This window comes from Rhynchophorus ferrugineus, unplaced genomic scaffold, assembly GCF_030347505.1.
Source record: "Rhynchophorus ferrugineus isolate W39M unplaced genomic scaffold, kcgeb_rfMv2 rfM3, whole genome shotgun sequence".
Classification (NCBI taxonomy): domain Eukaryota; kingdom Metazoa; phylum Arthropoda; class Insecta; order Coleoptera; family Curculionidae; genus Rhynchophorus; species Rhynchophorus ferrugineus.
Genome location: NW_027472582.1, coordinates 73061379 through 73082054, shown reverse-complemented (window position 1 = coordinate 73082054; position 20676 = coordinate 73061379). Strand labels below are relative to the sequence as shown.

The 20676-nt window shown below is 32.8% G+C and overlaps 3 protein-coding genes across 7 annotated transcripts in view; 2 read left to right on the top strand and 1 right to left on the bottom strand.

Annotated features, from left to right (window-relative positions):
* LOC143192349 (uncharacterized) overlaps positions 1-10978 on the top strand; it is a 36361-nt gene extending 25383 nt beyond the window's left edge. For all 4 annotated transcript variants that reach the window (XM_076397628.1, XM_076397629.1, XM_076397631.1 and 1 more), the window contains 4 exons: positions 5374-6661; positions 8490-8721; positions 8813-8956; positions 10267-10978. In XM_076397628.1, the coding sequence (XP_076253743.1) occupies positions 5374-6661; positions 8490-8721; positions 8813-8956; positions 10267-10446 (1844 nt within the window). In that variant the 3' untranslated portion in view covers positions 10447-10978. The remainder of the gene's footprint in view (positions 1-5373; positions 6662-8489; positions 8722-8812; positions 8957-10266) is intronic.
* Positions 10979-11013: 35 nt separating this feature from the next.
* Positions 11014-12029, top strand: SmB (Small ribonucleoprotein particle protein SmB). The gene is made up of 4 exons (XM_076397643.1): positions 11014-11155; positions 11213-11519; positions 11571-11693; positions 11746-12029. Exons 1-4 carry the CDS (start codon positions 11153-11155, stop codon positions 11949-11951), a joined length of 639 nt encoding a protein of 212 aa, XP_076253758.1. The 5' UTR covers positions 11014-11152; the 3' UTR covers positions 11952-12029.
* Positions 12030-13003: 974 nt separating this feature from the next.
* LOC143192353 (cGMP-dependent protein kinase 1) lies at positions 13004-20343 on the bottom strand. 2 transcript variants are annotated; one of them, XM_076397637.1, is made up of 8 exons: positions 20204-20343; positions 19726-19875; positions 17708-18002; positions 16568-16799; positions 16176-16388; positions 15931-16106; positions 15631-15817; positions 13004-13869 (listed from the first exon to the last, which is right to left on the bottom strand). In XM_076397637.1, exons 2-8 carry the CDS (start codon positions 19860-19862, stop codon positions 13244-13246), a joined length of 1866 nt encoding a protein of 621 aa, XP_076253752.1. In that variant the 5' UTR covers positions 19863-19875; positions 20204-20343; the 3' UTR covers positions 13004-13243. The 2 variants fall into 2 exon arrangements, with proteins under 2 accessions (XP_076253752.1, XP_076253753.1); XM_076397638.1 differs by lacking the exons at positions 19726-19875; positions 20204-20343 and adding an exon at positions 18711-18825.
* Between the last annotated feature and the right edge of the window lie 333 nt (positions 20344-20676).

Below are 20676 nucleotides of genomic sequence, written 5' to 3'. Positions count from 1 at the left end.
TATGTTTTGTTGGGGATTATTAAGAAAGTTATTTCTGTTTAGCAGTTTGTTATATTAAGTATACAATTTTGTTACCATCGTTTTCTACAATATTTCTATTTTTACTGGTAAGTAGTGATATAAATAAAAAGATATATGTCATATAAACAGATTCTCTTCTCTGTTTTGTCTTCTTCTATATCTTTCTTTCTTTAAGAAAATACCTTTTTACTATCTCGGTATCGGCCTTTATTATTTTTTTTAGTTTGTTCCATTATATTATATTTGTAATTTTTCTTTGGTCACGTATTCTAACCATTTTATTCTCTATTGCTAATTTTTTACTGTATCCATTTCGTTGTCATTGTCGTGTGGTATTTTTATTGATGACAATATAATGGTATTATTTTTCCTCCTACTACTTTTAGTTCGTCTTCATCTTCGTTATCAGGGGACTCTTAATATATGTTTATATTACTTTTCATAACTATAGAAATCTCTGTTCTTGTTATAATTTTGTCCTTTATCTCAATTTTCTAAAGCTATAACTTCAACATATCCTTCTCCTAATCTTAACAATAGTTTCAACAATAATATAACAATACTCATAGAATTTACTTTCAACTTTTATTGTAGTATATATTATAGATACCAGTATATTTAATTATAATCAGGTCTATAAATTAATTTTAAAGGATTTACAACAGATGGTGTTATTAAATCGCATTAAAAGTAGTCGTATTATTTATTTTGCGTTATTTTGTTACTTTAATGTATTATTCCTTGAACACAATGTATTTATGATCAGATTTCCAAGTAACCGGTATATATGTTAACTAGGAGGACCCATCGGCCCTATTTCAATCTCTGGTGAAATAATGTTTACATGTCACTGCTGTATTTTTTATTTACCACCACATCACTACACAGCACTACAGAAGATCAGATGGTTTGATTCTTTAGAGTCTGTATCCTGCTCTGGTGGTATCCAAAAGTTGCAATACTTATATATACTTATTAATATTCTCATGCCTCCTCTTTCCTCTCTTGATTTCTTGACTGACTGTGGGTATCTGAAGGTTTCGATGTAGGTAGTCAGTCCTATAGTATTTGCAGAGCTCTTTGCAGAACATCCTCATAATTCAACTCCGTATGTCCATATAGGTTTCAGTATTTGCTTATATAATAGCAATTTATTATGTACTGATTATTGTGATTTTCATTTTCTTCCAATTAGCCAATACATTTTGCTATATTTTAATTCCAGTTCTTTTCTTTTCTTCTTTATATGTTCCTTCCAGCGATGTTTTAGCGAGACATTTAGCGTTGTTGCTATATGGAATGATAGTATTATTTAATGTTATTGGTGTTTGTACGATCTGATTGTAAGTTAACTGCAGATTTACTTTCGCTAATTTTTATATTCCAAGCTTGTGTCCAATTATTTATATTGTCACTTGCTGTTGTAATTTCCGTGTGGCTTCTTCACTATTGTCTTCGACAGCAATAATCGTAGTATCTTCAGCAAATGTAGCCATCGTAATAAGTGTAGAGTAGATAAACCATTGGCTCCAGTACACTTCCTTGTGGTACACCTGCTTTAGCTTCTTTTATTGTAGAGTAAGCTGCTTCTTGTTTAACTCTAAACATTCTGGCTGTAATGTACGAAGTCCCCAAATTGTTGATAAAATTGTGTTGATTCCCCACAAACAAATGAAACAAGTCTCAATCGTTTAAATAATACTGTATTAACTTTTTATTGTTTCATAATATTTAATAAAGTGTAATGTTATGAATTAAGACGTTTCACTTTCTTCCATATTTTTCCTGCAGAGCATGTTACTTGCATTTCTTAATCCCTTTCTTTGATGTCATTACATGCCCTAAAATATCTGTATTTAGTTGATTGTAGATAAGTTATTGTGGAGATATGAAAAAGTAGGTCGATTCGTAGGTTCTTTCGAGATGGAAACCGTAAATTGTGCGAAAAATGGGAAAAAGTAACCGCTATCGATGAACAATACTGTTTGAGGATGTTTATTTTGTTTTTAGGTAGCTATACTGGCAATTTCCTATTTTCAGTTTGGTTTCTGCTGTTTTGCTGCTGCTATAGGCATTGCTTTGTGATTTAAAACCCAAATATCAAACATTTTAGTGAGTAATTCGTCTTGATTGATGATTTGAATTCGATCATCAGCAACTTCGTCACCATTAAATCGTATCATCTCGGATATAAATTTTAAGTGACCGATAAACATGTTGAAAGCCCGACGACTGTCAACTGTTACATCAACTAAAATTAGTCGTAAATTTGGCCTCCTCCGAAACACTGACGTCTCCACGCAACTATTTTTATGCAGGATACGTTATTAAAAACGCATTTCACGAGGTCCAGGGATTATAAATGTAAATCGTAAATATTTATAAATGCGTTTCGGTACTAGTTATGATCCAATAAATCTCTATGAACGTTAAATTTCGGGATTTCGGGAAGGGAGATCGAATAAAAGCAAAAACCGCATCCTTCCAGATCGTGTTTCGTCTTTGGCGCTAAAAATAAGTCCCGGTTTTCCTCTAATAAATATCCGCGAGCTGTTAAAACACTCTCACACCTAATGGGACACTTCGGACTTTACCTAATAATGATTAAATCACCCGACCGTCATTTGTCTCGAAGATTGTGTAAGTTTCCTGCGATTGATTGAGTCATGGTTTTAAACATTAAATTGACGTCCCTGTTAAGGACCTGAAGAAGTATTAACCGCTTTTTATTAGAAAATTAATGTTTTATAAAATTAAAAATGGAAAATATGTGGTTGAATCGCGTTTTTACATCTTATTTGAAAATTTGAATAGATGGTTATGATCTTTTCACTTAAATATGTTAAGCCTTTGTTGATGAAAAATGTATAAATATTTTCATATTCTCATAAAATGTTGACTGTCTTAACGGTATCCATTTCTCTGCTCGACAGTAATAATTTTATTTATGTAGACTGAAAAAACAATTGTAGACCATGGTGTAATATATAAAGTGTTAACTTAATACATATCATTTCAGAATTGCTTTGCGTGAAGACGTTAAGAACGCCATTTCACTATATTTCATTGGTTAGTTTAAATTACCATTGAAGACACCTGTAAAAAAATATTTTACTAGGAAGGCATTTCGTTGGTTGAAGATTTCATATGCATCGCGTGACTAAACCTTAACCTCACATTGTAGTGACTATATATATGTCACTATATAGACATGTCACTGCTGTATTTTTTATTATATGCACCTCACTACACAACACTACACAAGATCAGATGGTTTGATTCTTTTGAGTCTGTGTCCTGTTCTGGTGGTATCCAAAAGCTGCAATACTTCAATATTCTCATGAGAATGGAGTCTTTCCTCATGCCCCCTTGCAATTCTTTTGATTTCTTGACTGACGTAGATATCTGAAGGTTTCGATGTAGGTAATCAGTCCTATAGTATTTGGGTGTGCCTACAATACCTCTCAGGGCCTTGTTCTTAAAAATTTGTATTTTATTTTATGTTGCTCTTTTCAGAACATCCCTATAATTGAACTCCATATGTCCATATTGGTTTCAGTATTTGCTTATATAATAGCAATTTATTATGTACTGATAATTGTGATTTTCTTCCAATTAGCCAGTACATTTTTTTATATTTCAATTCCAGTTCTTTCCTTTTCTTCATATAACATATAAATTCCTTACAGCGTAGTTTTGCATCAAGAACAAAAACGTCAATATTCGTCAGAATATAGAAAACATACCAAAAAGTAAAACTGTAAAGAACAACAACAAAAAATTAAAATGTATGATATATATCAAAATTACTGCTGTGCTCTTATTATGGTAAAACAGCTTAAAGATCTATTAACAATACAATAAAACAATCATGAGATACTATCTTGTCTATAAAATCAGTCTCAACTTATTGCTTTACTACTTGTATTATTTTATTTTGTATTTCATGATTTTATCATTCAACTATTCCCCGCAGATTGAGGAATTCTCCACGAGTTGGCAACGGTGTTTATGACATCTCACTCGACTCAAAACAATGGCCTGAAGGCGTTTTTTTTATTTCAAGTAATAACTCCCATAGAACTGTCAGTTGAATAGAGCTGTTGCGGAATGCTTCGAGTGATGACCTTGTGATATAAATAACCTCATGTAAAGACGCATAACGTTCAAATAATATTCCTTGTTGGTCATATAAAGATTTGATAACAAAAAGAAGAATAATCCGAGAATAACGGAGCAGAAAACGTTTTCGGATGTTTCTTTTCCGCCAGCAATAAAAGAACAATAAACCGTGTAGATATTTTCATCCGAATAATGAGCTCGGTAAAGTTTTTGGGCCATAAAAATAGAGACAAGGTTAAACTTGTCCGATGTGAAAATACCGAAACCTCGAAAATAGAAGCCCGGAAATATTTTTCGAAAACGAAAAGTATTCGGGTGTCCGCTAGCGCTATAAAAAAAGTCATTTTGAAAACAACAAATGTTTATTTTTACGTCAGACATAATCGTTTAGCTGGAAAGAGGTTAACTGAAACGTAGGTCTCGATATATGAAAGCTTATTAGTCTTCGTGTCAAATTCACATGTCCAGTTCATTCACGGACCAAATTCAATAAACAATTTTAAATAAAACTATCAACTTTTGTTTATTATCAGAATTTACACAACGGACTTTAAATTTGATTGAAAAAACACTACTTAGATTGTTCCTTAGTCTCCAGTGCTAGTTAGAACGGCTACTTGTAAAAAAATGTGGCTTTTTAAAAATAGCAGCGCCCCCTCTGGCCCAGATGACGTACTTGTCATGCAATTATCACATTTCACATTTTCGGTGTTGCCAACTTTCAACTTTTCTTGAATTTTTTTATTAAACAAATTTTACGTAAAATATGCTTAGTACAATCTTAGTTTGCAATTTAATTTATAACTACTGTTCGATTGTACTTACATATTTTTCGAATCAACTTTGTTTAGGTTCTTTATTGTTTTAATTTGTCTGATTCTATTGTAATGTTGTTTTGTCGACAGCATTTCTGGTTCTGTACCATACTCTTCTAGCATTTAGTATTTCTTTTATCAGTTCCCTAATTTCAAGGGGATAATTTACCTCATGTTCTGAATTCTCTCTTGATGTCGGGGTAGTTTCTTTTGCACCAAACTGAATTTGTTCAATTATGTTTCGGGTTTATTGTTCAAGGTCGTATAAACTTTTAAGTCTTTGGATTAAACTGAGGTTATTTCTTTGTTGACTACTAAAGATCTTAGTCTAATAGCTACTGTGTTCCGTACAATAATATTGTAATCACATTTTAGTTTATATTGAGTGATGCTATGTATTATATGTATATTTCAGAAAAGAAACAATCTGAAGCACAGGCAAATCCAGCCATCCCGAGCACCAGTCAACCATCCACATCCAAAGAAATCAAGAAGGATCCTGAAGACGTTAAAAAAACTTCATACAAACTAACCGACAACCAACTACCTGTAACCGTGGTGAATATCACAAGCAATACACCGAAAGAAGAAATCGTCTCTACAGCAGACCCGAAACAAAAGAAAAACGACGAGAAACCGACGACCAGTGATAAAGAAAAAGTCGTCGATGACGTCCCCAAAGTCATCAACGTCATACCCAAGGTCGGCGACGCCAAAATCAACGAGGCGGTGAAGCTGCTCCCCCTCCACAAAGACGCCAAATCGAAATCGCCTGAGAAAATCGCCTCCGCGAAGACTCCGGACAAAAAACCCACGATATTCACTCAGATTCCCGTCTCTGTGACGGAGATCAAAGTTGATATCAGGGCGAGTTCGTCGAAAAACCCGCAAACGGCGCCACCTAAGGAGGAAAAGTCCGGGTTGATGCGGGCCAAGGTCTCGAAAGTGGAGGTTCTACAGGCGCCTCCGGTGAAAATCCAGAACGCGAAGGCTGCTCAGGAAGTTTTGCTTAAAACTTCACCTGGAGCGGCCTCGAAATCGACCAGCGAGGTTACCAAGACGACCGTGACCAAAATTAAGACGGAGGCTCCAAAACTCTCCTCGAACATCCCGATTATAAGTACCAAAACGTCTTTGCCAACACCAAATACTTCCTCCAAAGCAACGAGCTCAACAATCACAACGACCACAAAAACAGTCATATGTCCAAATTTATATCCAAACCTCTCATCGCTCGCCAATATGTCATCAACGAGCTCAACCTCAACCGAAGCCTCATCCACCAAAACCTATGTGAGAAACGCTCCGAAAGCTCAAGAAGAACAAGACTTGGAGGAGTACGACTGCCAGACCCTGAAACCGACCAAGGAGTGGGAGTGTCACCTCTGCACCCTCCTCAACCCGATCACCAGTAATATTTGCGCGGTTTGCGCAACTGTTCGTCTGCGCAGCAACAGCTTGAAGAAGTCGAGCAAGAAGAAACCGGCGCCGAAACCCGCCGATCAGACGTACCTGCAATTGGTGAATCTGGACAACGCGGACCTGGTACCTAACGCGGACGCTTTCGTGTGTGTTGTGTGTTTCCTGGACGTTGGTCCGCAGGAGGGGGTGACCTTACGGGAATGCTTGCACCAGTTCTGCAGGGACTGTTTAGCGAGAACTGTGGAGTATTCCGAGGACGCGGAAATAAGATGTCCGTACAGGTAATTACGAAACTTGAAGAAAAAAATCACAGTAAAATGGCGAATGCGCAGGAAAATTATTAATAGATATATAAAAATAAGTTATTTCAGTCAAAACGCCACACAATAAATATTATTATATCCAACATAACCTGTATTGAACTAACAAACTAATGACTCTTCTGTCATTTTTCCAATTTTAAGTTTCCAGTATATCTTGGTAATTACGAAATTTAAAAAAATCCCAATAAAAAAATAACATTATGAGTTTATGGTGAATGCGACACAAAATTATCAATACAAAAACTCAATGTCATGATCACAATGCAACACAATATATAATACTATATCCAACATAACCTGTATTGAACTTCCAAATTCACTGTTACAAGCACTGAATCAACTGATTAACTCTTGAAAAACGTTCACAATTTCACATTAAAAGAAATGTAATTATAGTACTTTCCAAAAGAACGGCCAATGCACATCATCAAAATTTATAATGCAACGTTGCCGCAATGTAAAATTTTCGTTTATTTGAACTCTGACAACAAAAAACTAACGTAAATAAAATAATGAAATAAAAATAACGTTATAAAGTATTATTTATTTTAACATTATAGTGCATCTAATGCATATTTATTGAAACACTTAAACTATAGTTAATTAAATAGTCACAATAGTTTGTATATAGGTTACAGTTGTTTTATTATATTTAATGACAACGGTGTCGACCAGTACCAACAGAAATCGAATTTTATAGACCAATTTGGTACATATTCGGATTAATTAGTAAAATGAGAAGGAAAAATGCTCCGAGTTTAAAAGGGATTTTACGTTTTTATAAACTGAACTTGACAATACGTTCGATGGCGTTAATGACGTGCTCTGGCTGTTTTATTAGAAGGATCATCCATAGTGAAAGCCTAAGAACTTCTCACAAGGGTCAAAGTTTCTGTTCTTTATCCAGTTTCAAGTTTGTTATGGTATAAATCTATACATTTTATATCTTATCTTATTCCCCTTTTAATTTGGCATTTGGAAATATACAATTATATTATTTCTTGTTATTATATAACTATCTCATTACGAGATCATAATATTTCCACATATTTGATTTAAACGAATCAATGTTTGACAGTAGACCCGATGATAGCGCCATCTATCGATTAAAAGAAGCAATGGATTTCTTACGGATACATTACTCATAGTGACAATTTATATTATGTTATCTTTGTTTTTGTGTGAAATCTATAAATGATTATTATGCATCTAAACACTAAGTTCTAACCCAAAAAAATATTTAATATAATCAAATACTGTTGCATAATAAACGAAACAAATGTTCTGAATATAAATTCTGGTTATAAACTTTTTATGAACGTTTTGCTGACGGTCTATTGTGAGAGCGATTTTATCGAAGCAAGCGTTGCAAAGCAGCTTCATGGATAACTCCATATAATCTTCAATAATAGTTTACAGAGTTTAATCAAGGATTAACCGTCATTCGGTAAATGATTTAGGCAATCTTATTGCAACATTTCTGTATAGTATGCACAATATCGTTTACAAATTATGGGATTGTATTTCCAGAATTACTGTTTTTATATTTCTCAATCAAACAGCGTAGAATCTTTTTATCTTTTATCTCCGTTTTATTTGCTACTTTGAAATAAAAATTATATAGAAACACCCTTCGATTAAAATACAATATTGCTTTCAAATAACAGTTTCAAATAAATCAATTGAGTACTTTAGGACTTTTGAGGTCACAAATATATGAAAACTGAATTTTTATATATTTAAAAAATTAGAACTGATTAATGAATTAAGGAATTTAAAAATGTAGGGACGAAAATTATTCCTGCAACATAGCGCTCCAGGACCGAGAGGTAAAGGCTTTGGTAACACCGGCAGTTTACGAGCAACACCTGGCGAAGTCGATGGCTCAGGCTGAAAATAAAATGGAGAAGACGTTTCACTGCAAGACGCCGGACTGCAAGGGCTGGTGCATATTCGAGGATAACGTGAATGAATTCAAGTGTCCCGTTTGCAAGCAGGTTAACTGCTTAACGTGTCAGGTAAAACTAAATTAAAAATGGCAGAAAACTGAACTTGAATTAGAAGTGCCAAACAAAAATTCTCCTTTATATTTTTCAAAACTCTTCTTAGGCTGTTCATGCTGGTCTTAACTGTAAACAATATCAGGAGAGAATGAAGAATGAATCAGAGAATGACGAGGACGCGAAAAGGACGAAGGATTTCTTGGAGGAAATGGTCGAGAAGGGCGAAGCTATTGCATGCCCTACTTGCAAAGTAAGATTTTGAAAATTAAATCAACTATATACATAAAAAAAATAAAAACCACTTTATTAATCACAAACACCAGATTTCTTATTAAAGAAATGCAACAATACGAATAACTGTTAGATCTACTATCTAAAATGTTATGGTTATGCAACGCTCCATACTGCACAATAATCTTCGACTATCTATTCAAAAACTCCAACAAACTGTATGATGCCTTTTGTTAACTTTTAAACACTAATTATTTCCTTATCCTTTGCTTTTCTTATGTAAAATGTGTTTTAGTTACACCGTGTGACAATTTTTTTTGTTCTACAACATTAAATAAAACGGCATTTCTGTGTCAAATTGTACCTGCTGAATATAAAAACTTACCTACCATTTTAAAATAATAGACCTATTATCTAAAATGTTATGGTTATGCAACGCTCCATACAGCACAATAATCTTGGACTATCTATTGAAAAACTCCAACAAACTTTATGATGCTTTTTGTTAACTTTTAAACACTAATTATTTCCTTACTCTTTACTTTTCTTATATAAAATGTATTTTAGTTACACTGTGTAACAATTTTTTTTGTTCTACAACATTAAATAAAACGGCATTTCTGTGTCAAATTGTACCTGCTTACCTACCATTTTAAAAAAATAACTGTATGAAAAATTTAAATCATATTTATTTCTTTATGTTATTATTTTTATTAAAAAAAAGTAATATATGTTTAGAAATAGATAATGATTCAATAGAAAAAATGAGTCATATGTCTCAATGAAAAAAAAACCATATAAAACTTAGTTTATCTTAGTGCAATAAACAGTTCATATTTAACGTTTGATTTACCACAAAGTCAGTTCCTTTTGGCCAATGTTTAGCTGTATAATGGTTTTTAGTGCCTCTACTGTCCCACAAAAAGAATAAACAACATTTTGTGAAACCTCTCTGTAGTCCAAGCAATATAGCAATAATTTTTAAATCAACAGAAACTTTCCAGTTGTATTGTATTGTATTTCATACGTTTCTTTTAAAATCACTGAATATGCAATAGGTATGCAGGAATGTTCTAAGCGCGAATAGTATTCACACTAATACTAAGGAACGTGACGTATTAGACAACCATATCAATAGATAATGATTTTAACATTATCTATTGATATTGTCTATTGATATTCATATTGTTAGAATAAAGAATTCAAAACACTTAATATTATTTATATTAGAAAAATTGTGTCACACAGTGTTATTATCATAATGAAATCTTTAAAAATATGGTTGCATAAACTAATAAATAACAAACAATAACTCTGATTTAAATTTAGGTGATATTAATGAAGAAATGGGGCTGTGATTGGTTGCGTTGTTCAATGTGCAAGACAGAAATATGTTGGGTAACCCGTGGTCCAAGATGGGGCCCCGGTGGCAAGGGAGACACGTCCGGAGGCTGTCAGTGCGGTGTTAATGGTGTGAAATGTCATCCGAAATGTAACTACTGTCATTAGCGTAAAACACGGATACAGAAAAAAAATAGAAAAGCGATTAAAAACGATGCACACCAAAGATTTATCAGTTCTATGGTGATAGTTAACTACACAATAGTCAATAACAAATATTTTTACGCTTATTTGTTAGTGAAATTTTTTTATTTATTTTTTATTTCTCGTTGTTATACTTTTTATGTTTGTTTCCTGATTTTTGTAACGATTTTTCTCCTATATCACTATTTTGTACTCTTAGGTAAATTTTGTGTTCTTTTTATTACTAGAAATTGACATAAAATGCGTGATACCTATGTTATTAATACTCTTATTAGGTTAATAGAGGCATTGTGTGTTGGTAACCATATAAAATATTAACTTTACGTATGTTCGATTATGAAGTATATCAATATTCGATTGATAAGTTTAAATTTACAAGCAAATGTTTATAATGTTTTATAACGTCATAGGTTTTATAATAAAAAATGACTGACTTTAACTGAAACTGCCTTGTCATACAGTACATTTTGAAATAAATAATTACTGTCATTAAAAATGTGTTTAAATTTTATCTAGTGATACCGACCAATTATTTTTATCACCATCTAGAGTTTTTTTCAATATATATTGATGTTGGCAACACTGCATGTGAAGCCGCTAAGTTTTTTGAGGTTAGCGAGCGTTTATATATTGTATTAGTGTAGTAAATTGAAATTAATAATAAGCCAAAATGGTAAGTGTGTTTATTTATCCTTAATAAATTCATATTACTATTAATCGCATATTTTAGACGATCGGTAAAAATAATAAAATGATTCAACACATTAATTACCGTGTTAGGATCACCCTTCAGGACTCTCGAACATTTATAGGGACATTTAAGGCGTTTGATAAACATATGAACATGATATTAGGCGACTGCGAAGAGTTTCGGAAAATAAAACCGAAAAACTCAAAAGTAGAAAGAGAAGAAAAACGAGTGTTAGGTTTTGTACTGTTACGAGGAGAAAGTATAGTATCATTAACTGTAGAGGGACCACCACCGCCAGAAGAAGGCCTTCCTCGAGTTCCCATTCCGGGAGCTACCCCTGGCCCAGGTAAATTTTATGTTTAGAAATTGAAACTTTTTATTAACTAAGTTTTTGTAGGTATTGGACGTGCAGCTGGTCGTGGAATGCCAGCTGGTATGAGCGGAGTTCCTGTAGGTCTTCAGGGACCTGTGAGAGGTGTTGGTGGACCATCCCAACAAGTCATGACCCCGGGAGGAAGAGGTAGTAATGTTACATTTAAAAAATAACATTTCTTCACATTTATTTAAATTAGGACAAGTATCGGCACCACCTCAGATGAACCATGGCCCACCAAGGATGGGAATTCCACCACCAGGCATGATGGGTGGACCACCACCAGGTATGATGCCTCCTAATGCCATGGGAATGGGAAGAGGGGGTCCTCCACCACCGATGGGTATGCGTGGTCCCCCACCAGGTATGATGAGAGGAGGGCCACCACCGCCAAGAGGATTTTAATTATGAAGATTAGTAATTGATATCTTGATTGGTTTGTAAGGTTTAGTTTAAGTGATTTAATATAATCTTTACAAAATATTTTTCTGAAATTCTTGCCTTCAATTTCCTAACGTTAATCATACCTTTAAATATTCTTTGCTTTCTATTAATTATACTTTTTAAAATTTTCGTAAATATTTTGTAACAAATTAATAACCATCAATCTTATCAGTCAGTATTTTCCATAACAGTTTGAAAATAAAACTAATTGATTTTTATCTTAGTGAAATGAAATTACAGTTCATACACCTAACCTAATATTAAGACAAAGAAATGAAATTATAATATATAAATACATATAAATATAAATTATGAAACACTGCCATTTTTAATGCATAAATGTTAACTAAAAATGCCATTAAGAAACCAATCATATATTCTTATTTTATATTATGTCATCAAAGCCTACCTGAAAAAAATTACCATTTCTATCAAACTATTTTCATTTATGACGTCTTATAAATGTCCGCCAATGTCATAGAGATTGCATTACTCTATGACCAATGTACACCTCTTGTAAATTATTTTAGAGTAATTAAAAAATGTGTGTAATTAAATGATAAAATAATTGCTAATATTAATACATTTAATTTATTTTTCTTTATTTACTTAAGAAAGAAAAACTACAGGTTTTTAATGTATATTGTTGTCTTATATCAACCAATTCTTTTGTTTAATATTCATCTTTGTCAAATATTATGTACATATTACAAACAAATACAGTGTCAAAGGATTATTCAGTTGTTTACTTGCTCTATTTAACTTTTCCAATAATTTCCGCTTTTATCAGTGAATACAAAAATAGCTTTTATTTTTTAATTTTGATCTAACTCTACTACACTGAAACGGCAGCTTAAAATTTTAATTAATTGATTGACGAAAGAAATGGAAATGTACATTGTTTTACCGCTAAGTTGATTTTGTTGGTATTTAATATAAGACTTTGGTATATTGATATTGGTATTGAATATTAATCATTAAGATGGATAATTAGAATAATTAATAAGTTTAAGTTGCTTTTAAATTAAATTTATTAATTTATTAGTAAGTATTGGTGTTTAACGCCATATTTTCACTGAAAAATAAAAAAAGAATTTTATATTCCGACAAATATATAATTTTCTTGTATTTACAATAAATAATATGTACAAAGACAAAGAATAAAAAGTTTGTTTCAAACGAGTACATCCAATTATAAGATTCAAAAATGTTCCAACTATAAAACTTCGCTATATGTACAGTATAAATATTAATCAAAAATCTCCATCCCACGTCCCGAAATCATCCAAAGCAACTTCAGGCGATTTATCCTTGACGCAGTCGAAGTAGCGAGTATCGCTTTTCCCATTCAAACAAATCCTTATAGGAGGCTCCAATTCCCGACTTCTGAGTTTCACCCAGTCCATTTTTGAGAACCAGGAATGCTTTTCAATGTCCTTCACGCCGTCCTTTTGACAACCCAATCTGTCTACGGCCAAAGGCCTACAAAGTTTCTTGATAAGGTTCCTCGCTCTTGGAGATATTGTAAAAGGAAAGCTAACGAAATCGATGCCCTTCAAGATCGCTTTGTAGGTTTTCTCGTCGTTGTGTTCGCTGTTCCTGAACGGGCTCTGACCCACCAGCAATTCGTAGATGAATATACCCAGCGCCCAGTAATCCACGCCTTTGCCCTGCGGATGACTCTGTATCACCTCGGGTGAGATATATTCGGCTGTACCGACGAAACTAAACGCCCGATCGTGGGGCCCGATTCTCTTAGCGAAACCAAAATCGGTGATCTTTACATAACCGTCAGCGCAAACCATCACATTTTCCGGTTTTAAATCCCTATATACGATATCTCGAGAGTGTAGATAATTAAAAGCTTCTATGACGCAAGCTGAAATACACAATACATTAACGTTTGTTAAAGCTATAGTCCATTCAAGGTTTTTTTGAACATACGTCATCAAGATGTTTAATATATTGCCCGCAGCAATTTGTAAATTCGTTTTAGAATTAAACAATATTTTCCTTCTCATTTTATTTTAGTTAAAAAAACACTTAAACGAATGAGCCTGTCAAAGTTGTCTGTTTGTAAAACGTATGCAAAATTCTTGAAAGCAATAGTGATAAGAGGTTATAACTCTAACCTATAAACTATTGTGGCTGTACTATAATCACTACATAGTATAAAACAAAGTCGCCTTTTCTGTCCCTATATCCCTATGTGCGCTTAAATCTTTAAAACTACGCAACGGATTTTGATGCGGTTTTTTTCAATAGATAGAGTGATTCAAGAGGAAGGTTTATATGTATAATACATGCATAATATACTAAGGCAACATTGCTATTTTTAGAGGTTTCTAACGTGATGTCGTAAATTAACCTATTTTTTTAGGCTTATTTAGCAATTAGCAAAAACGCTGCCCTACGAGTTAGATCAAATTAATGTACTACAGTATTGTACACCATAAAAAGGTCTACAAAAAAGTCCGCGATGGTATATGTTTATCTTTTAGGGATAACCCACATTAACCATTTTTATTGTTTACTTTTTACGTGAGAAAACGGCTTATTTAAGCTATTTTAAGCAATACGGCATTAATCCTTATCGAATTAAGTACCTTAAATACAGTGTGCAATTAATATAGATCAATATGGTTCCTTACAGCATGTAAATTAAACAAATATTTTCGGAGATATTACAAATTTAAAATTTGCGTTTAAAAATGTGTAATGTAATAAAAATTGTATGAATTTAGATATTCCAAAGATAGCAGGAAATCTTCATAGTAAGTATAGGGGAAGAGGAATTGTTTTACTCCAAATTTAATGCGTGCAGGCCAAGGGCAGTAATGAATGAACCAAAAATACTGGATCGATTTTAATCATGTTTTCATTGAGTGACATAGGCATATATATTTTATGCCCGTGCAAAGTCGGAGCGGGCCGCTATGTTTTTATATACAACGTTCATATTTATTCTGTAGTGTATTTAATTTAGTATCAGCATTGCACCCGTGCGAAGCCGAGGCGGGTCGCTAGTGTTAGAATAAATTATATTTGACAAAAAAAAATTTTCATTTATTTTATTTAGATTTGAATTTTGTTGTATGTGAATGCCAACTGACTAAAACTCAGAGTTGATGCAGCACCATTGCGATGTTTTGACGTCACAAATCTAGATGACGTATGTACAAAATAACTTTGAATAGACTATAATATGGTCCTTCAAATAAAACAGCTAATGCACGCTATCAAAATTTATAATGCAATGTTGCCGGACCAAATTTGTTTTCATTTATTTTGACTCCGACAACAAAATACTAATATAAATAAAATAATGGAACAAAATTAAAGTTAAGTTATAAAATATAATTTATTTTAACATTAAAGTACATCTAATGCATATTTATTGAAGAACTGCCGTTAATTAAACACCCACTATACTTTGTAGATTAGAATTGTTTTATTATATTTACATTCACAAATGACAATGGTGTCGACGCATCAGACTTCATTTCATCTCATTTTAATTGGAGTAATGCTAGTTAGTAAAATGAACGAATGAATTTGGCAAACGCTCGATGGTTTTGATAAAGTGCATTGGCTGTTTTGTCAGAAGGACTGTAGATTATCGTAAATGGACAAAGCCTACCTGAATAAAATTTGGCAGTATCTGTGTCAAAGTATTTTCGTTTCTGACGTCTCAAGAGATTCCATAAATCTCCGCCCATGCACGCCTCTTGCAAAAAGTACATATACTTGGGATCTTTAAACGTTTGATACAATTTAACGATGAAATAGCTATCGCATAACATCTGAAGTTTTTTCTCATTGAAAATCTGTAAAAATATTCACGTTTATGTTAGGTCAATTGTTTGTTCTGTCAGATAAATCATCACTGACAGTTAACGTCAGGCGTTTTACTTTCAATACAATATTAATTGATCGTTACCTGGTCTATTTGGCTTTTTCCAACAATCTCTGCTTTCCTCAGCGATTTCAAGGCGTAGAAATTATCTTTATTCTTTGAATCTTGGACTAACTCCACTTTACCGAATCCACCGCGGCCTAGCGTTTTGATCCTCTTTAGTTGGTTCAGTTCGACGTACAAATAATTACCGTGACTGTCTGTCGAAACAAATGAAGAAGTTTTGTTTTAATCGCTGCTCGATTTTGTTCGTCGAGACTAAAACTCACCTGTATTTTTCCTTAGGAGATCGTTGATGTCATGGAAATAATCTAAAAATGTTTCTTTCGACAGTACGAAACAGTCCAGACCGGGGGAATCGACTATAACGGTATGAAGACTAGGGGTTTCTTTATGGAATATCTTTTCCCCAAAAAAATCACCCCTGTATAGTTTCTTTTCCCCGTTGTTAGTCTGAGGTCTCGATAGAACGGTCGCTGAACCTGAAAGAATCGTTTATTCGGGTAAAATGATTTTAAAAAACATATCGGTCGTCGGAAAGAAAGTAATTTCGGTTTTGTTATAATAACTGTTAACAATATTATGACGGGCACCATCTATGAGTAAACATCGAATATACTTTCTTGTTAGAGATATATAAGATATTTTTAAAAACAATTACCAGCGGTTACGATTAAAAAAAGTTCTATAAAATCTCCTTCCCGTATCAAGATTTTCGATTCTTCGAATTTTTGTTTTTTAAACAAATCGGCTAACTTATATAGACGTTCGTTGGGCGCATCTTGGATGACTGGTATGTTTTTTAGGAATTTCACTATTTCGTCTTGTCTTTCGATCACTTGGTTGATCTTTACTTCTTTAAAGTCTATCGAATCTAATACCCAGACTGAACTCTGTCGATGGAAACAAGTTTAGACCAAAAATTTTATCTATTAATAACAGATCAATTGAAAAGTTCCCGGCCTGACACATAGATGGCGCTACTAAACAAAATATGTAAAATACAAAAGATGCGTGTATAAATTTGACAGCTGTCGGATAATTAGTTTGTGATTTAATTAGTTAGCATTTTGAGTGAAGAGTTGGTTATTGTGAAAAAAAATGATAAAAAGGAATTTCGCGTGTTGATAAAATATTGCTTTTTGAAGGGAAAAAATACAGTTGAAGCAAAAACTTGGTTTGATGCCGAGTTTTCGGCCACTGCCCGAGAAAAATCAACCATCAAGGATTGGTATGCTAAGTTTAGACGTGGTGAAATGAGCACCGAAGACGGTGAACGCAGTGGACGCCCAAAAGAGGTTGCAACCGACGAAAACATTAAAAAATCCACAAAATAATTTTGAAGGACCGTAAATTGAATTTGAATGAAATAGCAGACACTCTAAAGATATCAACTGAACGTGTACATCATATCATCCACGAATATTTGGGTATGAGAAAGCTCCGTGCAAAGTGGGTGCCGCGCGAGCTCACTTTTGACCAAAAACGACGATGAGTTGATGATTCGGAGCAGAGTTTGAAGATGATCAAGAGTAATAAACCCGATTAGTTTTAAAAACTTAAACTTAAAAAAAATAAACCCCGAGTTTTTGCGTCGATATGGGACAATGGATGAGACACGGCTCCATTATTTCACTCCGCAGTCCAATCGACAGTCATCCGACTGTACTGCACACGATGAACCCGCTCCAAAGCCTGGGAAAACGCAACAGTCGGCTGCTTTTTTTTTGCTTTGGCAAAAAAATGTTTTTTACTATGATAGGCCGGAGACTTTTCAATTGACCTGTTAAAGTAAATGTACCTTTTCTAAAGCTTTTATGGTTTGCGAAGATTTCGATGGATGTAGTATGGAGACGTCTCCGAATAACCTTGTGTGTTTGCATTTTTCTCCCGATCTTCCGTATCCGGTAATCTCCAAGGTTCCGTTTCTCCAAATGTACAGGGAATTAAAGAACTGATTTTCTCGTAATAGATAGTCGCCCTCATTTAGATCTTTCACATAAATGAGATCTATCAGTTGTTCCATGTAACTTTCCGATAGAATATCCTTAAGGAACTCATTTTGAAAGAGAACCTGAAAAATGTCTTTTCTCTCGCTAAAAAAAGGAAATATATTAACTTATTAATAGGAAATTATATTATACCAAAAATATAAGGAGTCTTAATAACGGTTCATATGCAATTTAGATCACTTTTTGTCAATTAAACTGTCAATTGTCAGAGAAACAGGCAAATCCGAACATAGGAGCTGTTGTCAAAGACGAAATGTCATCAAATTGGAATCGACTTTGCGCAATTTTAAATCAAAATAAGCTAAATTAATTAACTCTATATTAATAGATTTTTCATATATTAGCAATAATGATCGTATGCTGCAACTCTCTAATTCAATACTTTTTTCCGAAATAAATTGTCACAAGCACAAAATCTGATTCGATTTCGATTTAATTTGTTATATTTATGAATAGACCAGAGGTGTCAAAATTATCGTTTGAGTGAAACTTAAGGTTATAAAGAAAAGAACAACAACTTGAGAGCCGTAACTCTCTATATTCAAATCCTTTTCCGGAAATAGGCAAGAACTGTCAAAAGCGTAAAGTCACAGAAATTGAGTCTAGAGCCGTAACTCTTTATCTCCAATACTGTCTCCGGAAATAGACAGGAACTGTCAAAAGTGGAAAGTCCTCAGTTTATATTTGACAATTTGACAGAGGTATAGATAAAAAGATCTAAATTCTGCTATCGTGACTCTGTATCTTCAATAGTCAAGATCAGACAAACAGTAAATTTGAAGAAAATCGAACCTTTGACCAAACGTAACACGATTACAAACAGACATCGAAAAATTACACAACAACATTGTACTCTCAAATAATACTGTTATTATTGATATTATTAAATTTTATATACACTACATAAAACGATATTCCGTGATATCACATAATCTAATGATATGAAATACTAAATCTTATCAAGTGCATATTTTTCATACAATTACTTTAAGTTCAATATTATTTAAAAAACGTATGCAATATACCATGATGAATTTATCCTAAAATAAATAAAAATGAGGATGATATGATAAAAACCATCTATTCATATTCCTGTATGCTTAATAACTATGAATAATGACTAACATAACTTAATAATATTATGTTTTGACAGGAACTATTTAAAATTTGACAGATTAGTAAATATTATGATATCCTTTTGACATTTGACATCGGTTTGGATTTAGGTTAAGAAATGGAATGCAACGTTAATTCAATATATAATTTTCTTCACTACGAATAATGAAATTAATCTTCCTGCATACTTAATAATTATGAATAATCACTAGTAGAACTTAATAACATTATGTTTTTACAGGAAATAGTTAAAATCTGACAAGTTAGTAAATATTATGATATTCTTTTGACATTTGAAATTGGTTTGGATTTAGATTGGAATACAATGTTAATTCAATATATAATTTTCTTCAATACGAATATTGAAATTAATCCTCAAGTATACTTAATACTTATGAATAATCACTAACAGAACTTAATAATATTATGTTTTCTAATGGAAATAGTTAAAATCTGACAGGTTAGTAAATATTATGATATCCTTTTGACATTTGACATCGGTTTGGATTTAGATTGCAATACAATGTTAATTCAATATATAATTTTCTTCATTTCTTAATTGTGAAATTGCTATTGTTTATATAATACTATTATTATAAAAACAATATATAATAAAACTAAAAAAATATTCCTGAGATAATAATAGAGGAATTTAAGATCTAAAAAAATAATTTAGTCTTGCTTTACTTACCCCTCGGTTTTTAAAACCTTTACTTTTTTATTATCTTGACGCGGTACCAATGGCGATAAGACACCGACCTTTCTCTTTTCTTCGCTGTGATTCTTGTACCTAGCCGACTGCCTTTTGTATAGGTCTTTCAGCGTCATTCTCTTAGACGATCTTAAACAAAAGCACGTTGCCAATGCGATATAGATAACTATAGGATCCGTCTTAATCGTAACATCTTCTAATCGCCAATAATCGAACTAATTACAATCTCATTTTTTACTAATGTATGTTTAATGACGGCGCACTTAATTTTTTAGAGAACCCTTCACCTAATCTTTCTTATCACAAACATATTTTTGCATTTCAAAGCCGATCCGTTTTCAATAAACTACTAACTATTGATGCATTAATGCCAAACCGAAACTACACTTTTGTACGATTAAATGTTCCAGTTAAATATTAACGACTAACCGTAAAACAATATTTACACAACACTTACCTTGTCTACTAAGAAACAATATCGTTGATCATATTTTCAATTATTTTTCAAAGCCAACTACAACGATGTAATAATTTTACCAATCGGAAAACAAACACCAATATTTCCAAACAGATAATCGTTTTAGGACGGTACCTACTAGGAGGCTTTTTTCTTGTTAAGCATTGTACGTATGAGACCTTATCTCCGCTATCAATAATTTCAATATCGGTTTTCCAACATTCTCCAATTAGCTATTATTATTGGTCGATAAATAATCATTTATTTAAATAACCGCTAGGTATTTAAGTTCGCGCGGTGCCGTGGTTTTTATGTAACGTTGCAAATACACGGGTGACTAGATTTTTTTAGCGTATCACTACTAACGGAAATAAATGGGAATATTTTCATATACAGCGGTTCAAATAAATAAATAAATGTGTACAAGGATATCTCGTTACCATGAACTCCACTAAAATTATAAATATTAATTC